The sequence below is a fragment of the Triticum dicoccoides genome, chromosome 6A, assembly GCF_002162155.2.
Source record: "Triticum dicoccoides isolate Atlit2015 ecotype Zavitan chromosome 6A, WEW_v2.0, whole genome shotgun sequence".
Taxonomy (NCBI): domain Eukaryota; kingdom Viridiplantae; phylum Streptophyta; class Magnoliopsida; order Poales; family Poaceae; genus Triticum; species Triticum dicoccoides.
Window position 1 is genome coordinate 534196158 of NC_041390.1, and position 20303 is coordinate 534216460.

Below are 20303 nucleotides of genomic sequence, written 5' to 3' on the forward strand. Positions count from 1 at the left end.
GAAATGAATCAACATTCCGGCAAAATATTGGCAACTATCGCATTTCAAATACCGGTACACCTCCAAACACAAACACATATGCAACACCACAAACATATGCAACACCACGAACATACATAGATCTAGCTAGGCCATAAAAAGTGCATGTGCACATTGTTTGTAGGGAGAACAACATAAATATAGCTTCCCCCCTTACTTACCTAGCAAAACAAGGTAACTTAACCACTTAATTTGAATGAATCTATGGTGGAAATGAGGTGAAAAAGAGGAGGCACCCGAGACAAGGAGGAGGCGGTGGAGAGAATGAAGTGGGGAGAAAGTGAGTGTGGGAGGAGAGGCTGTCCAAAATATCTTGTTGCTGCCCACTTACTAATGGCGCACCAGCAACAAATGCGCCATTAGTAATCCAGGTTACTAATGGCGCACCCCCTGGCGGTGCGCCATTAGAACTTTTGCAAAAAAAGGAACAAAAGCAATAATAAAAAAATAACATTAGTGGCGCACCTCCTGGATGGTGCGCCATTACTTGTAACTAGTAATGGCGCACCACCAGGGGATGCGCCATTAGTATGTTTGGACAGGCGCACTAGTTCAAAAAAAAATTGGTACTAATGGCGCACCGTGGTCAGGGTGCGCCATTAGTAGTTTCAACACTAATGGCGCATCAGAGGGTGGTGCGCCATTAGTATATACTAATGGCGCACCACTTGTCTGGTGCGCCATTAGTGTCATTTCCATCTATAGCCCTTTTCCTAGTAGTGAGTGGTGTGAGAATGGAGGACTCTACGTCAATGATGACAATTTCATGATGGCATCTGCAAGGACTGCATCTCCATGACCTCAAGACTTCAAGACTCGAGACAAGAATTCAATACACACTACTGGGTGAAGGACGGATTTGATGGGCACCCTGGAGCAACCAGTGGATGGCCGGGATGCATGGAGAAGCGCTATGACATCTTGCGGAAAGCTTCACCCAGACTCAAAGAGACGGAAGAATACTTCATGCCCGGAAGCTTAATTACATGTGCAACCACAAGTCATTATGGGCTCTGACTTGGTTGACCTTAGTTGTGACTCTAGCTGGGACGGCGCTAGCAGATGCAGAACCATGGTAGGATTGGATGAGCACCGGATAGTGGTCAGGGGAACTCTTCAGAAGACCATGTTTCGATCGTCCCATTCTCAAACGATCTGAAGTGCGAGGACGAAAAGGGAGGGATGGAATCTTGTGGGTAAAGTGCACAAACCTCTGCAGAGGGTTAAAAACCTAATCGATTAGCCGTGTCCCCTGTTACGGACAATTTGAGCATCTGGACTTGGATCTATCTCAGAACTCTCTACACCGGACTGATAACTTAATTGCATATAGAATAGTTTATCATCTGTTTTCTCTTATTGTGATCTTGTCGGTACGTTCAATGTACTGACCTACACGACTGCAACATATTATGTTGCAGGATTATTTCCTACGACGAGTGAGTTCCATTGTTGGGTTACGGTCTACGCTCAACTTGCCGATGGCGTTGATGGGACTCCACACCCGTTTGATTGTTTGCACTGAGACTTATGATGTATATATCAGTTTTACGTTATTTATACATGTGATTGCACTTTGATATATACATTGATATACTGTGTGTGCCAGCATACTGATCCAGTAATGGCACAGATACACAGAGGCTTGACCATTTGAGGTCGGGTCGCTACATTCCTATTTCCCGGTGAATTGTAAATTGAGCTATTATTTACAACATGACTTCTTTTTTGTTTCCCGATGTGTAGGTCAAATTTGGATTTGAAGATTTTGTGGTGTGTAGATATGCCTTGTGTCCATGATGTAGAAAAAGCTCAATTTTCTTACCTAGTTGCACATTAGTAGTAGCACCTAAAACAGTAGTGGCACTAGACACTTCCTTAAAACCACAACATCTCCTCTCCACCACCCTAGGCCAGACACTTAAGAAATATTGTATAATTTATTTTTGTGGTTTTACATTTCACTTTTCTAAAAAATTTCCACTATCCATCCTTTTATTTTATTATTTACTTATACCTCAAATGTTTTTAGGACATGAACATATTTTTTGAATCCTCTATAACACTATGCTCCCTAATTTTAAATAGCCCACAATCAATTGAGGTCTCCAGTTAGAATTGAGTCAACCAATTTTGACCGGGTCAACAATTTCTCACGGCTCTCTCATATTTTTTGAATCCTCTATAACACTATGCTTCCTAATTTTTAAGGCCTTATAGTTAATCAAGGTATTAAATTTAGGATTGGCTCGCTTGATTTTGATTGGGTCAATAATTTATGGGGCTCTCCCATTCAATTCTTTTAATTCACTATATTCCCTAATTTTGAAACCCTTTCATTCAATTGAGGCATTCAATCTTGGATTTGGTTTACGATTTTGACCGGGCCAACAATTTTTCAAATCAATCAACATCAACCGGCCTATAAAAACATATCAGTCCCGTGCACGCTCCCATCAGCTAGAAAAAAGAAGCGCCACCATGTGGTATTGTAGCAACAATATAGTACATGCAGTCACCGGGGCAGAAATTTTGCCACGTAATATAGGTTGGTTAGCGGAGAACACAGAATTACATCACGAAAGGCCCCACTGAAACACCTCATTCATAAATATAAATAAAACACACTCCGTCTTCTCCCCCACCCTCCAAACTAAATATTTCACCAGTTTCAAAATATAAGGGGTATTTATTTTTTGGAAAGTCAAATTTCTTTAACATTGACCAAGTTCAAAACAAAAATATCGACATCCACAATATTAAAAAATAATATGGAAATTCGTTTCATGGTGAATGTAATAATACCTTGATATTATGGATTCTGGTATATTTCTCTAGAAATTTGATCAAACTTAAAAGGTTTGACTTTTCAAAAAAGTAATACACCTTATATTTTGTAATGTAGTGATTTTTTTTGAGAAACCCACCAACACCAACGACGCATCAAAAAACGCCCAACCCTTCTAGTACATGAATATGTTACGTGGATGCCACAGTGTTCACAACGGCATGAGTAATTTATATGATATGTATGGTTATTTTATATGCAGAACCATACTTAACCCATAAACTATAACAAATTTCAAAACATTTTTCTTTTTGTGAGTGGAAGAAAAATTTAAGGCCTAAAAAAGAACATACTTCTATTCGTTGGCCCCTATCCTGGCATAACCAAACAAAGCCCACTAATTAAGTCAAGTCTTGTCTTCGTGATAAATAAGAGAAACTAGGGAAACTAGATAACCATCAACAATTAAACTTGTATTACTATTATCTTTCACTACTGTAAATCCTATAGCATTGGGGGATTGATTCATGTGGCTCCCTAATTCAGCTATATAAAGCTGTGATTTTCTGTTCTTATTTTTTTTACAAAAAGGCCTCAGATATATTCATTATACTGACACCCGGGAAAAATAAGGAAAATGCATCAAGATCCTTGGAGGCCAATCGTCCTCTTCCTTCAAAACAGGCCAATGGCACGCTGCCACCACTGCCTCTCCACACATGAGCCATCAATCATTGTTGATCGTGAACGAGAAGTCATCAAGGTCACGGTCCTGCCAGACCAACGCTCTGGAGAAGAAACTGTGAAAAGCTTCGCCACCAGAAGATCCACATGTACAATGTCCCAAACGACCAAAAGACCTCACATGCCGCACGACAGCACCAGATTTCGTACCAACGTGGTAGAGAGTAGGCCGCAGGACCAAACTGCAAGGGAAGTCGTCGCTGCCACCATACTAACTACCCTGCATACTCTAACTTCACTGGCCCAAAATACTGGCCGAAATCTACCGCAACGAGCCATCGATGCTGCTGTAGCGCTGACAACATTGCGGTGGAGAGCTTCGAGAAAAATATTCGTCAGATTGGCGTCACCAAAAAAACCTAGAGAGTTGACACAGTCATAAGATGGAGACGCTGCAACAACTCTTGTTGACGCCAATCTGATGAATAATTGATCTGACGAATGTGGAGAGGCCATAAGAGTTGTTGTAGCCTCTCCACCTTCTACAGCCAAAACAATAAGGTTGGTCGTAGTGGCAAGTATCATATACTAGTATCATGCATACGATACTAGTGTATGATACTACATCCATAGTGCAATATATGTTAGTATCATAGATGACTTCATTTATTAGCATGTATGACACATAGTAGCACAACATTTAATATGATACGGTATCATGATATAATACTTAACCCTTTCTTTCTTTGTTTAATTTTATGTCACCTCATCAAATTTGCCTAGTTAACATGCATAATACTATCTACGATACTCCTATTACAACCAGCCTAAGAGTAACTAAAGTCCCAAAGCGAGTAAAAACTAGAGCTTCATCCAGTAAATCAAGACCTCCCCGCACTCCCAGACCGGCAGAGCCGGCAGAGGAGGGGTGACGGCGCAGTGTGTCCTGAAAATCTCCTCTCCGGTTTGAATTTTTTTTTTTTAGAAAAGGAGGATGTACCGCCGGCCTCTGCATCTGGACGATGCATGCAGCCATATTATTAATTATTCACAGAAACCATACAAGGTGATACATCAATAAGCCTAAAACCACCATCTTGGCAACACCGTTGCTACTCCTATCCCCTTGATGAAGGCGTGCCGAATGTCCGGGCCTAATACCAAACAGACATCGCACCAAAGCCTAACATCTAAAGCCGGGTGTCCCATCCAAGCCACTACCTGGATTGGGTCCCACACCGGTCTGGCACACTCCCAGTGAGCACCGCACGCTGCAAGGGCCGTCACCTCCATCATCCCTCGGTCCATCTTCAGAGCATAGTTGCTGCACCAACCTTGCCAGGCCTCTCTGCCATCAACGCCACCATGACGCCAGACAGCTTCCTCCTCCTGCGCGAGTCCATCTCCGCGCATCAGACACCGAGTCTCCACAGCGCCACACCGTCGAGAACCGCCACCATCAATGTGGAAGATGAAGCACCGCTCCACCAAAGACGCCGTCCTCCGGTCCCACGAGCCCGTGTGCATCTCCAAGAATGATGCCCCCAAGGGGGAAACGACACCATAGAGTCGTCGTCATCCGATCTACTGATCTAGGGTTTCCCCCGGAGATAGTAGAGAGTGGCCTTGAACTTATCCACGGCGATGCCTTCAGAAAGGAAACGACGCAGACAGTGTCGCCGTCATCGGCCTTGGCCATAGCCAAAAGCAGGTTTTCACCCAGATCTAATCGAAGACCTCCATCTCTCGTGCACGGGCCGCCGCCATCCTTGCTGGGATCTCAACGAAGACTCTAAGGAGTGGATCGGCGCCGCGGCGTCGTCATCGTTGTGGCCGCCGTCACCGGCCAAGGGTCTCCCCCGATCCAAAGAGCCTCACCATCCAGTCACTGCCCACCACCCGGATCCGGCGAGCAAGGCCACACCGAAGCCCAGATCGAGCGGGATAAGGTGAAGGAAATGAAGCTAGCGCAGGTCGATCCAGATCTGGCGGCCGGCCGACGGATCACGGCCGCCATGAGATCCCACCACCAGGTCCTCGCCTCCCACGCGCCGGCAAGACGAGCAGCTCCAGGAGTGGTTGTCGATCAGAGGCGCCGTGACCGCTGCACCGGCCACCGCCACGGAGGCCGCACGTCCATTACCAAGGCCGCGAGAGGAAGATCCCGCCGCCGCTGGCCGCCGGCAGGCTTTGCCCGGCGACGTAAGCCAGCGGCGGCGAGGGGGAGACGCCAAGAAGGAAGCGCCGGCGGCGGAGATTAGTTTCCGCCCGTGCCGCCCGTGAGGAGCGACGCGGGCGTTTTTTTTCTATGAGTCAACCTCCCCCCTCTCCGGTTTGAAGAGGGGACCTTTTACTTGAGGTACTCCCTTTGTTTTGATTGTGTGCATGCAGGGATCAGGGTTAGTTTTATACAGTTTGTAATATCAATTTGATGTGATTATAAATTTTACTGAATTATATTATCATCGAACGATGAGATTGACCCGAAAGATAAACCTTTCGCTACTGCAGTGCCTCGAGTGGACGGCAAGCTTGGCCAATAGGATGACGAATGACCATACACGCATACACGGTAGCTGAATCGAGACTGGATGTCGACGAATACCTATTGCATCAAGCTGAACTGACCTCATCTGTCCGTTTCCTTACTTATGTATCAGGCTATCAGTAGTTCAGTACTACGATGTTGAAAGCTGACAGGTAGCCTTGGATCTTTCTTCTTGGCACCTTGATCCCAGTAGTCAACATTTTTTTCCCACATAAATACGATGTAACAGCTGCCATAGGCATGAAGGAAGTTTCTCCGTACATTATGTGGATGGATCGACGGTGATACCGATTTTAGATATAGCGAGTGAGAGCATTCCACGTTATCGAGTTTGAAAGTGTGAGTGGTGGCTTCAGATGGTTTCATGTATGTTCTTGTCAGACCTTTGTTGAATAATTAATAAAAATGATCGTATGCATCGATTGATTTTTAACCTTCTTTTCCAAAAGAAAACCTCCGGTCTAGGCTATTAGTTGGTATTCAGACACACCTACCTCAGAAGACTTTGAGATGGATCTTGCAATATCCGCCGTTACAGGTGACCTCGCCAGCCGATTCATCTCTTTCCTCATGAACAAATATGCGGATCGTCTGTACTCGGAGCAGAAGGTGGAGAGACTGCAACAACTCTTGTTGAGAGTTCACACGGTCGTCGAGGAGGTGGATGGACGCCACATCACCAACTCTTGTATGCTCATGCAGTTGAAGCAGCTATCGTCAGCCATGTACCAAGGGTACCATGTATTGGACAGCATCAGGTACCGGCAACATAAGGAGGCATCCAAGGACTTGGTGAGCGATTCATCTACCTCGTCCGATTATATCATTCCTTTCAAACGTGCTCGGACAGCCTATTCTTCGACAAACAAGGCCTCCAACTCGGGATTACAAAGTGCACTTGAGAATCTGGAAGGTGCTGTTACTGACATGGTGGAGTTTGTTGTGCTTTTGGGCGGATGCGAGCGCATCTCCCGGAGACCGTATGATGCCTATCTTCAGGTCGACAACTTCATGTTTGGTCGGCATGTCGAGAAGCAGAAGATCATCAACTTCTTGCTGCAAGAGAACATACCTGGTCCTCCGGCAGTGCTACCAGTCGTTGGTGGACGTGGAGTTGGGAAGAAAACTCTTGTTGCACATGTATGCAGGTATTTTTTTTTTTGCAAAACTCATCTGCCTCGTCTGATTATATCATTCCTTTCAAACGTGCTTGCGCAACCAAAATAGTTGTTCGCCAAACAAGGCCTCCAATAGTTGCACATGTATGCAGGTATGACAGGGTGCGTTCTCACTTTGCAGTTATTTTGCACCTGAACGGAGACGGTCTTACGAGAATAACAGACCATGAAATTCCGTCAGGGAGGACACTGGTAGTTGTCGAGTTTGCTTCCGATGTAGATGATGATGACTGGAAAATATTTTATTCATCTGTTACGTGCATGGACAGAGGAAACAAAGTGATAATCTTAGGCCGAAATGAAAGCTTGAAGAAACTTGGGACTGTCCAGAGTATATCTCTGAACCGTCTGGCATTCGAGGAGTACAGGTACCTGCTCAAGACGCTCGCATTCGGAAGCGTGAACCCGGGAGACCATCCTCGGTTAGCAACGATAGTGGAAGAGTTCGCTGTCGTGCTGGAAGGATCACTCATTTCAGCTAACTTGCTTGGATATGCAGTGAGAAACAATCTAAATGCCCATTTCTGTCTTAGCACATTGAACAAGATCAGAATCACAAGGAAGATGATCATGTCCAGGTTTGGCTGCCATCCAAATGGCCTTTTCGATCAAGACCGTCCGGTGCACTTTGGCTCTCACCACCTCTTGTCTCCTGCTGCTCGCCTTATACCCTCTGCTAGCTGTCTGGATAGTAGTCTACCCAAAGTCATATTCGGGGACGTACTAGCAGAACCAGGCCATATTGTTCCAACGAAGGGAGATTTTAGGCTGATCTCTTGGGAATCAAGGTTACCACCATACAATGCGTTTGTTCATCTGGTTCGCTTTGTTCCAAGTTGTGTGGATGATAAGCCTGAAGCATCCTTGTCAGGGAAGAAGCGTCCGGGGCCATCTATGTAGTCTCATGCCACATATCTTCAAGTAGCATTTATAGATCTTATGAGATATTTATAGATCCGAGCATAATGTAATAAACATACTAAATTGATCATAATCAGCTATTTTTAGTTTGGACAAGAGTCACAGAAAAGTTATATGTGCCCATCGGTTGGTTCATAGGGATGAGTTCCGAATTGCAGAGTATGTATAGTGTTTATTATGTTGATTAGTATATGAACTTTTAACCATCTCTGTAAGAATATGCTATGAGCTTTTATTCGTCATGCTAGTTGTGATTACACAGAAGAAATATATTTTATGCATCACGTGACTTTACGTGTAAAAAACATGGCGTGACAGAGATACATTTTCACGTTTGTATGAATTTCAGAAAATTCAGAAAATTTTAAAAAGTGATTGGTATCTTTGAAGGTGTTAAAGGCACCAGTAGATCTCTCAGGATCCATATGTTCAATTAAACAATAAGAAAGTCACTATCAAGTAATGAATTGCGAGAATGGTAAACAATGAGATAATCATTTTAGGAAATGATGTGAAACTGGAAAGTATAGGTACCCGACACTCGCATTCGGAACAGTTCACTGTGGTGCTGGTAGGATCACTCGTCCCAGCCAACTTGCTTGGATAATCAGTGAGAAAGAATTTGAGTGCGCGTTTTTGGCTTAGCAAATTGAACAAGATCAGAACGAACCACCATAAAGATGAACATGTTCAGGTTTTGTTTCCATCCAAACTAGAGGTGTTGGCGCGCTCCGCTACGCCCGGTAATTAGCACATTGTTATGGCCGGTTTAGCTAGGCCCACCGGGCAATCTTAGCCCACAAGTTATCTTAGGTTAATTCTTATGCAAGTTATCTTAGGTTAATTCTTATGCAAGTTATCTAGGTTATAAATATAGGCTGTAAGACTCTTTTTGGAATTAAACAATAAGAATATTATTATCCCTATTGCCCGGCTCCCAGAGGAGCCGGAACCCTAGCCGCCGCCGCCATCTCCCTCCGACGCGACGGCGCCCAGCCGTCGGCGCGCCCGATCATCGCCCCGTCCCACTCCATCCTTCCCCTACAACCTCCGGAGCAGGTCCGGTAGGACCCCTGGTTCTACCAATTTGGTATCCAGAGACTCGGGTTCGATCATGTCGTCATCAACACCCACGCCACCGCTGCCCATCATCACCACCGCCCCGATGACCACTGCCGGGTCCCCAACGTTGCCGACCCCGATCACCTCCGCGCCGCCGGCCCCCGTCACTTCCGCACCGCCGACAATCTCCGTCTTCACGCCGGAGGAGATGACCAGCACCCTGCGGGACCTTGTGACGGTCGTCCAGGGCATCTCCCTGTACTTGGCCGGTCCGCACACCACCCCGCCGGCTGCGCCCCCCGCCTACAGCCACCCGGCGACGCACTGGCCGATCCAGAACGCGTCGGGCCCGAGCAGGACGCCCCTGCCGTCGTTCTAGGCGGGCTACACTGGCGGGCCCCCGCCGCTGCTGCACCTGCCCTGGTACTCGGTACCCGCGGCGATCACCAGGGCCCATCCGCCGCTCCAGCCGCCGCCCGCCCCAGCGCCGTCCTGGCTGCAGTGGCTCGCGCCGGTTCTCGCGCCCGCCCCAGCGCCGCACTGGCCCGCACCCACCCCAGCCGCGCCAACCGCGCCGCCCGCGCCGGTCCAGCTCCCACCGCCGCCGCCCAGCTCCGGACTGGGCCAGTCCACACCGGGAGGACTTCCGATCCAGCAGGTCCGGTTTCCGCCGTCACCGTCCCCGATCCCGGCCTGGCTAATCGGGACATCGCCACCGCCAGTTTACACAGAGGCCGGGGACCCACCGGTACCCATGCTGCAGCCTAGGGCCTCGTCCGGCTCTGCGAGGGCCTACGACGGCCTTCCCACCGTTGACCGGGCGCCGTCATCATCACTGCTCCGCACCGCCGAGCCGGTCGGCCATGGCGCGCCGACCCAGACGCCGCCACGGTTCGCCAAGATCGATTTTGCCACTTATGACGGCACGGAGGACCCGCTTAACTGGCTCAACCAGTGTGAGCAGTTTTTCCGTGGCCAGCGCACGCTCACGTCGGAGCGCACTTGGCTGGCATCCTACCACCTCCGCAGTGCAGCCCAGACCTGGTTCTACGCCCTCCCTCGAGCAGGACAAGGGCAGCATGCCCCCTTGGGAGCGCTTCTGCGAGCTCTGCCTCCTTCGCTTTGGGCCTCCGGTTCGCGGGAGCCGCCTGGCGGAGCTCGGCCGCCTTCCCTTCACCTCCACGGTGCAGGACTCCGCCGACCGTTTCCAGGCCCTGGTATGCCATGCGTCGGGCATGACGGCGCAACAGCAGGCCGACCTCTTTGTCGGTGGACTTCCGGATCACATCCGCGTGGACGTGGAGCTTCGGGGACCCCAGGATCTCCAGTCGGCCATGTACTACGCCCGCGCGTTCGAGCGCCGCGCGATGGCCATCCAGCAGGAATCACCGTCCCGGACCGCTTGGTCGCTACCCGGGCCGGATTCCGCGCAGGGTCGGCCTGCGCAGGCTTCTGCAGCACCCCTCGCCGTGACCGCGGCGCGCCCATTCCGCCGGCTCACCTCAGTCGAGCTACTCGAGCGTCGCCGTCAAGGGTTGTGCTTCAAATGCGACGAGCCCTACACGCCCGGCCATGCCTGCCCGCGACTCTTCTACCTAGAGGTTGCAGACTACATTCCGGAGGACGCCGTCGCCGCCGACCTGGCCGCCCCAGCCGTCGAGAAGGTGTTTGACGCTGGTTGATCGCCTCGAGGAGTTCCGCAAGCGCTTCCCCACCTTACAGCTCGAGGACGAGCTGTTTGTGCAGGCGGGGAGAAGTGTTATGGCCGGTTTAACTAGGCCCACTGGGCAATCTTAGCCCACAAGTTATCTTAAGTTAATTCTTATGCAAGTTATCTTAGGTTAATTCTTATGCAAGTTATCTAGGTTATAAATATAGGCTGTAAGACTCTTTTTGGAATTGAGCAATAAGAATGTTATTATCCCTATTGCTCGGCTCCCAGAGGAGCCGGAACCCTAGCCGCCTCTAACCCTAGCCGCCGCCGCCATCTCCCTCCGACGCGCCGGTGCCCAGCCGCCGGCGCGCCCGATCATCGCCCCGTCCCACTCCATCCTTCCCCTACAACCTCCGGAGCAGGTCCGGTAGGACCCCTGGTTCTACCACACATTGAGACTATTGGTTCTTCATCTACTTCACTCTTTTCGCGGGAGATTTTCTCAACAAGATAAAATATAGCTTGGGAAATAATGTACATTGGAACTGAGGTCATTTGGCTCAGTCAAAGATTTACTTACAGTTTAGGATCATGAACTAGGATACTGATTATTTTGCAATGAACTCTGATGTTTGGTCGCAATGGAGGTCATTAAATAGTACACTTCTTGGTTTGCTAAAATGGCAATATAGTTAATAAAACTGCTTCGGACATGAAATAATGTCATTTCTTGCAACTTTGATTACAATTGCAGGGCATTGTTCAGATAAGCCGTCGACTTCCCTTGAAATTGCACAGGAAAGTCAAACAAATTAAACTTGGCAAAGTACAAACTTAGTTACTCACCGAAAATATCTGCAGCAGAACTCTGTTTGCAAGTGATAATGTCCCACCATTCCACAACAGCGATCAAACTCCACAAAAATCTGCCAACAAAATGCAACTGTGAGGTAAAAATAAATCACTTCAATCAGCTTGTATTAACTTTGTAGCATACTTGTCTGCTATTGTCCATTCCAACAGCTGCTAAGGTAACCTTTGTCAGAGCATTAGAAATTGCAGGAGGAAGCACCAGTACAAGTTCACCTCCCAACCTTTCGAGGCATCTCGGATTTACACGCAAAACGTGCACTATTCGTTCATCACAAAAATTAGGAGGCAACAGCAGTGATATACCCAACAAGTTAACTACAATATTTTTATTGTACTTCATGCATATGTATAGCACCGACGATTCTACAGTAGTTTCTGAATGTGGATTCATCGCTGATCCATTAAGTATGTCTCTCTTATCTTGTTTGTGGGGTTTGCAGACCCGTAGGAGAGATCTTGCTGCTGCTCTTATTCCAAGAGGGTTTAATCTGGATCCTAGGAAAATGGACAAAGATTTGCTTTCTTTAAACATATTTTCTTTTGCAAGTAAATATTACACAATATCAAAGCAACCAACGTGGTTTGGACTATTTCAGGCAGGACTAGCTTTGTTAGGATTCAAGGTTGTAGCTTTCGACAAGATGGTAATATACCTTTAATATGGTTAGCTTTGTTAAATACTACTCCCTCTGTCCCATAATATAAGAGTGTTTTTGACACTAGTGTAGTGTAAAAAACGCTCTTATATTATGGGACGGGGGGAGTACATCTTGTGGAATGAGCTACAACATCAAAGTAGATACTAAATTTCAGTGTCTTCCAATTTTGTGTACTGTAAACATGAAATTCAAAGATGCCAGGACACAAAAAAAAAATTGCATAGCGGAAGGTTAGAACTTGGAAGAGGACCCAGCAGGCAGCGGCGGCATGGAGGAGGAGGAGCAGTCCGGCGGCGTCGAGCCGTTGAGCCGTCAGCCGGGAGGACTGGAGGAGGAGGCGCGTCTAGGGTTGGAAATTGGGGATCGTTCTCGATCGGTTTCTCCAGGTTCAGGTCGCTCCGTGAACTGAATCCATCTAATGGGCTGGGCCACAACGTGTATATACTACTACTATATGGGCTCACTTAAGACCATTCAGTTTTTTTTTAGGGACTTAAGACCATTCAGTTTGCTTGTTCTTCCTCCTCGGAAGCAACTAGTTAACACGAGAGCAACTAAGTAAGAAGTACTCCTTCAAACAAGAAGCTTTACAACCTCCTTGAGGCCTTGTTCGGTTACAATAGATTAGTTCCCCTAATGGAACTAATCCCTGCCGGTATTGGGTGTCAGCACCTGACCCTTGTGGGGGTTGACTCCCTGCCACAAAGATGATCGGGGCTTCTTTCTTCCATTCGGTTAAGCCCACGCCCCCGCTACGTATTACGAGAGAGAGAGGCGGATTTTTTCCACGGATGGGCTGGAGCTGATTTTTTCCTCGCAGTTTTGAGGGGTTTTGACGGAGGAAAGATCCCCTCGAGGCTTAACCGAATGCGTCAAATCGAAAATGCGGAGATTATTTCCTAGTGGGGCCGATCCGCCTGGATCCCCGTGGTTTGGGCCCAAAACCACGCGGGGAAGGGCGTAACCGAACATAGCCTGAAATATTGAGGGCTAAGTCTGTTTTGTGTTTTATGTGCAGGTAGCGAGGACTTTTGTAGAAGATATTCGTACTGGTTCGATAAACCTTAATTCTCAATCGAGGGAAATACTTATTGTCAGGTTAATTCACCCTTACACTTAGGGTTACCCAACCACACTTAGGAGAGAGCAAGCAGCACCTCATGGACATTACCATGAATTCTACACCAACACCCTAAGTGCCAAGAGGATCTATGACTATCCTTAACCTTATATGAGACATGGCTATACTACATCAAGCAGACACCTTGTGTATACTCAAGTACCAAGGATGGAGAAGCAAGGGAACAAGTCCAAGCCATGGCGAAAGAGGAGTAACGAGAAAAAGAAGAGCCATCACAAAAAATGAGGAGAAGAAGCGAAGGTTGACCATGCAATCAGGCCAGACATCCGGACTCAAGTCCGAACAAAAAGGTTCCCTGGATAACCTTCCGGTCTGCTTGTCCGTACCCAGCCCAGACATCTAGCTAGGCGACAGAGGTATCATCCGGCAAGTCGGACATGAAACAGACCTAGTTATTTATTGTTTGTCGATCTTGTGATTGTTGTGTGGATTTGTGAAGAGAGCATGTGTGATTGGATCTATGTCCATGAGTGGTTGTGTTTGTGATTTCTTGTGTTTCCCTTGTGATTGAGTTCCTCTTGATCCGTCCCTAATTCATGAAAGATTGGGCAACCTAGGGTTTGACACTATATCATGTTTACTTTCCGCACTTTTATGTATTGAAGAGATGCACTTGGTGAACCTATGAACTCTGGTCTAGTTTTTAGATAAGAATCGCCTTCCAACAATTTTTGCAAGTACTTTTATTTTTGGTTTTGTTCTATTCCTAAAATACAAAAAAAAATACCACATTATCTTTTAATTATCTTGTGCAACTAGCAAGACTAGCAAGGTTGACACCCATGCTAACTTTGTTGGGGACACATTTGGATTGTAGAATATTGTTGTAGGGAACCACACCTTTCCGGATTGATGCATTGATTTCTAAAATTGAGGAACAATTACTGTGCACTACAAACTCCTTCACTTGGAAGCCGAACACATTGTCACTTGACAACAAGCAATGAAGTTTGGTCATCACCACCACCACGCCACCCCCTCCCCCGCGCGCGGGATGATGCTTACAATCTTCGTACTGTTTACCGTTTTGTGCAAACTTTTGGACGCAAAAAAACACCCATGTCTTCTGAGATATCATACATCTCTAACCTACCTCTCTGGGCGCACCGACTCATATCCGCCAATCCTAAGAGGACACACCGGCATAACATGACAGCCGATCTCAACATATCGACCGATCTTAAGAGGACACATCTCTAACCTAACTATCTCCCCCATGTGTTTATTAAGAGAATAACATGACAGTATGGCGCCAAAGCAAAGTATATGCAAGGTGGAGGCAACTTGGCGGGGCCGACAACAGCTATATATGAAGAAGATTTTTCCTTAGCTCGCTATTTTGGTCATGTATTTCTTTTAGTTTACCCCCAGCTAAAGTAATATTGTGGTGCATATACTAGCTAGACGCACAAGGCGAGGGGTTTTTTGCGGCGGATTTTTTTCGCAGGGGTGAAGAGAGGGTTATTCTTGATGATCTTCTGGCAGACGATGTGTCCATTTTGCCAATCAATAAAGCACGTCATGAAGGCTTTAAGGGGACACCACCGGCAGGACGCCGCCCCTCGCTAGGCCGATAGCCTTTAGTTTTTTTTCTTTATCGTCTTTGTTAGCGCTGCGTCACTATGTACCCGCCTTCGGGCTTGTATTCGTTTTGCTGTGTTGTTCCGCTAAACCTTGTTGCACTTTGATGGACGTGTCGGATTTGTAAGGGCCTCGGTTTAAGGTCGGGCAAGCGCCTCCTTTCTAAAAAAACGTCATGAAGGAGCTGAGTCTACAGGGCGGGCGTCGTTCGGCCCACGAGCGAGCGAGCGAGCACAACGGACCCGTTGCCCACCTGCAGACGCCGTGCACGCCCACCTCGTTCCCGTCGCCGGCGCCGGACGTCCGGTACACCAACCCAACCCAAACCCATCCCATCCCATCCATCCCATCCCAATTTTAAAGCGCGCACAAAAAGTGGGGGAGAAAACAAAACAAAACAAAAGCCAGGCGCAGCGCAGCGAGTGGACGAAAGCAAAGAGAGGGAGAGCGAGCAACACCGGCAGCGCAAACGTCCCCACCCCACCCCCACCCTGCCTTTGGGCCGCTGCCCTGCCACCAATGGCGAATAATTCGCTCTCCCACCACCTCCTCCTCCCGCTCGCCGGCGACGACGACCCCGCCTCCTCCTCCTCCTCCTCCGCCCTCGCCTTCCCCTCCTTCTGGCCGCCCTTCCCCTCCCTCCTCTCCGACTCCGACCCCGACGCGCCCTTCTTTCCTCCCCGCCGCATGGACCGCCGCGTCGCCGCCCGGCAGGACACCGCCGCGGCGTTCCTCGGCCTCGACTTCCACGACGAGGACTACGGCGCCGACTGGGCGTGGGCGGAGCCGGACGATCCCGGCCTGCCGCTCTGCTGGGACTGCCTGCAACTGGAGGAGCACGACGCCCACCAGCGCTGGGACCTCGCGCTCAGCGACGCCGAAGAGTGGGAGCAGGTCGCCGCCCGGGGCCACGAGGAGGAGGCCGAGCCCCCCGCGGCGCGGAGCCTCGAGTGGGAGGTGCTCCTCGCCGCCAGCAGCCTGGGCGGCCTCATCGTCGACGAGGACGTCGACGACGCCGGCGTCATCGGCGGCGGCGGCATCGAGACGTACTTCCTCGACGGCGGCGCCGCCGACGACGACGACATGCTGTTCGGGCAGCTGGCCGCGGAGGCGGGGCACGAGCCCCCGGCCAAGGGCGGGCGCGCGGCGGCGAAGGCCGCCGTGGAGGGCCTCCCGACGGTGGTGGACGCGGCCCGGGGCGGCGCGCAGTGCGCGGTGTGCAAGGACGGCATCGAGGCCGGCGAGGGGGCCCGGAGGCTGCCGTGCGCGCACCTCTACCACGACGCCTGCATCCTGCCGTGGCTCGCCATCCGCAACACCTGCCCGCTGTGCCGCCACGAGCTGCCCACCGACGACCCCGACTACGAGAAGTGGAAGGCCAGGCGGGATGCCGATGCCAACGGCGACAGGTACGGCATCGCCGCCGGTCATCCTGCTGAATGATGACTGCAGAGACCAGTAATACGGCATTGTGGTGCCAGTGCATTTGCGATAGCTGAGTGTGTTGCAGAAATTCTTTTTGATCATGAAGGGAGCGTGGATGAAATCGATGTGAATTGGCGGGTTTTTTTCCATTTCATACAGAATGATACTACGAATAAGGTGCATTTTCAATACGAATAACGGTGTACGTAGATGCAATCTATCTTTTCCAATGGAATGCAAAGAGAAGGAATAAGAATCGCCGACGAGGCCTCCACTCTGTCGCTGAACGATATCTGTATCTAGCCTAGCCATCCAAAGTTCATACGGTACCATTCTGCTAATATGTGGTGTAATTCTACATGAAGATTTGGCTTGTTCTCCAGAGATGCTGTAGGCAACACAAATTCAAATTCCTTGTGATTTCTGCGCTCAGGACGACTCTTGCAGCAAAGTTTCATTTGAGAAACTGTGTTTCTTTTTGATGAGACAGAGCAGGGCTATGCACTCTGCTGGCACTGGACCATCCTGAATCTGAAGTGAAACGAAAGGAGAAAATCCCAAATAAACTGGGGGAAATCTATACTGCCAGCTCGTGTGTTTCTTGCTCTGCACAAGGCGTGGCGCTTGAGATAGTGTCGCCGGGGTGTTGACCCTGCCAGGAGAAGGTCAGCGGGACCTTTCTGCCGTTGGAAGATAGGCCGGCGGCCCATGTTGCCCCGCCGCTTTGCGTATGGAAGTGGCGTTGCCGTTGGCACGTATGCGTCGCGACGTGAAGGGGAGGAGTACGGAGCGGAGATGCGCGGCGTCGCAGCAAACGTAATCCGCCGCGTGCTGTGTAAAGGCGGCCACCTCGCCGGCTCGCCGGCCTCGCGAACGCCGAACCCTACTGCCGCATGTGCTTGCTTGTTTTCCGCACGTAGTAGTAGCAGTAGCTTGGAAGCACGGCGTGCTCGCTCGAAAAGGAGTGGAATCGATCCCTCCTCCCGCCGAAGGAACCAATGCATCTGTTCTATTCGATCGGCAGCCTTTGCTTGTCTCGCACCTTTTTTTTCCGGGGCAAATAGGAGTTTTGTTCTGTAATAATGCAACCGCTTATATATACATGCATACACTCATCACTATAAACGCACACACGCACACCATATCCTAACGAGCATCTTCGATACACTAAGCCGGCATATCATCCTGAGATCTTACAAAGTCACCGTAGGCTCCTTGTAGTCGACGAGAATGTCTCCTCCCACCGAACGCGCATCGCTGGCTTGTCACATGTGTTTGTTGCTTCTAAAATGAAAAAAAATAAAAACCGCGTAACTATACATCATGGGACTGGCTTTTTCTCGCATAAAACTATGTTGAAAATAAAATAAATAAGACATTTGTGGCATTGAAAATGTTCCCGTGTTTTAGACAAAATGTATGTGACATTTTTTTAAATCACAAAATTCGAAAAAGATATGTGCCATTTAAAAAATTGTCCATGCATTTCACTAAATATGTTACTTTTTTAAAAGGTTAATAGAAATAAATGTTCATGTAGTTGTATTTTTTTTCTATCATTCAAAATAAATCAAAGTTTGGTTGAAAAAAATAGCACATGAAAAATTTCAAAACATATATTTTTAAATGTTTGTGATGTATACAAAACTGTACAATGTGTATGAAAAATATAGACATGTGTTAGAAAAAAGAAAATAATAAAAGTAAAAGTAAAACAAGAAGAGGAGAAAAAAGGGTAAAAAAACAAAGAAAGATGAAACCAAAAAGAAACATTGAAAACCAACATAGAAAACCAAATAGAAAAAAAAAAGAAAATCAGTAATAAGAAACAAAAAATGCAGGAAGGTTCTAAAACAGGTCCAAGCCGGTCTATAGAACCTTTCAAAAACTGCCAGCCGATTCGAAACAAACAAGCCGCACGGCCAGAAGTGAGGCTACCGTAGCTCTTCTTTAGAGTGATCCTGATGGTAGTGTCTGCAGCGGACGCGGACGTTTGGTCTATGGGTGTACATACACTTTATATGAAAAATAGTAATTAACTAAAAACTTTAAAAATTATGAAAATACTTTGGAAATAAACTTGATCTTTCATTGTACTTGTTAAACAATTCCACAAAAATAAAAACCACTATTAACTTCTTTAAAATGAAAAAACGGCCAAAATAGTGCGAATAGTGAACTATAATATGAAATATTTTTCCTCAAGTCAACACTGCAATTTTATTTGCGAAATTTATATACTGGTGCAAAATAAGGTCAAAATTATTTCAGATAAACGTCTAAACTTATTTGGCTTTGTTTTTGAAATTATTAAATGCTTTCCCATATAGGGTCAGGGTGTACCTACATCCAGGGAGCAAGGGGTATTTCCCTGCCTGGAGCACACTTATAAGTTATAAATGGGCTATGCCCACTATGACGTCTGATCGCTAGCTGGTCATTATGGTTGCTTAAAAGTTTGAATATTTTCATGGCTTATTTAAAAACCAAAATTGTGCAGTGTAAAAACTTTTGGATGCACAACTTTAAAAAAATGTTTGTACCATTCATAGAAATGATCATGCATTTAATATGTTCCCGCATTTCAAAAAATATGTTCATGACATTTCAAAAATACAATGTAAAAAAAGGTTCATGCAATTAGAAAATTTCATGTACCATTCAAAACATATGTTTGGCACATTTTTAGAAAAGGTTTATGCAATGTAAACTAATTGGTGTGGTTTTTTTTTCAAATAGTTGTCTCATTAAAAAATCAGCATTTATTCAAAAAAAATATTTCACATGTATTTAAAACAATGTTTATACAATGAAAACAAATGTTCATGTAATTAAACAAATGTTTGATCCTATTAAAAAAAGTCAATGTGTATTTAAAAATATTTAACATTTATTCCAAAAAACTATCAAAGCATGTATTTGAAAAATGTTGGACGTGTATCAAAAAATGGTCCACATGTATACGAAAAAGTACAATGTGTACAATATAGACATGTATTGAAAAAGGGGGAAAATGACAAAAAATTGGTAAACAAACACAGAAAAAAACACATAGAACCTTCCCAAAATCAATTTAAAGGGTTGGCCTAGTAAGGCGTGAGCGCCCCCATCGTCAAAGGCGAAACCAGGCTATGTATAGCTATAAGCAAGATAAAGTCCTGGCGAGAAAAACACCATGGCTCCAATGTTCCTTTGCTGCAACTTTACACATGTACAGGCTAATTGGTGTAATGCCAATATTTGGCATGCCATGTGCTAGCAAGTATAATAAATTGGCTACCAATTGGATCTTGTCTCTCTCTAAAAAGTTGTCAATTTTGCAAATTTTCAGTTTCGCCAAATGTTGGCTTGCCAAATATTGGCACCTAACCAATTAGAATCGTAATTTTTAGTCATTATCCAAGAGAAGCTAATGCGGCAGCACCGCCCACCCCCGCCCCTCGCCCCTTTCGTGTTGTAATCACTGTTGATGTAGCTATTGTGTCCAATTAATATAATCTGTCATGAAGGCTTCCCCTAAAAAAGTACATATATGTGACACGCGATATCATTAATTTTGCCATCTTTTGTGTCCTAACATATGCATGAACATACAAGTACATAAAACTCCTACAATAACATATATCTTAATGTCTTATTTAAATAAACTTTCGTTTAATATCTTCTATGAAAAACCCAAGCTGGTCGCAAGGTGTATGTCTTTCATGCCAAGAACACCAAGGCTGCCTTTCATGACTTTCAGGTATTGTT

At 47.1% G+C, this 20303-nt stretch overlaps 1 protein-coding gene and 1 pseudogene across 1 annotated transcript; both read left to right on the plus strand.

Moving 5' to 3' along the window:
• Positions 1-6128: 6128 nt before the first annotated feature.
• On the plus strand, positions 6129-8406 carry LOC119317728. The gene is made up of 2 exons (XM_037592225.1): positions 6129-7207; positions 7330-8406. The coding sequence occupies exons 1-2, from the start codon at positions 6570-6572 to the stop codon at positions 8135-8137; spliced, it is 1446 nt and encodes a 481-aa protein (XP_037448122.1). The 5' UTR covers positions 6129-6569; the 3' UTR covers positions 8138-8406.
• Positions 8407-15535: 7129 nt separating this feature from the next.
• On the plus strand, positions 15536-16840 carry LOC119317729 (annotated as a pseudogene).
• Positions 16841-20303: the final 3463 nt, after the last annotated feature.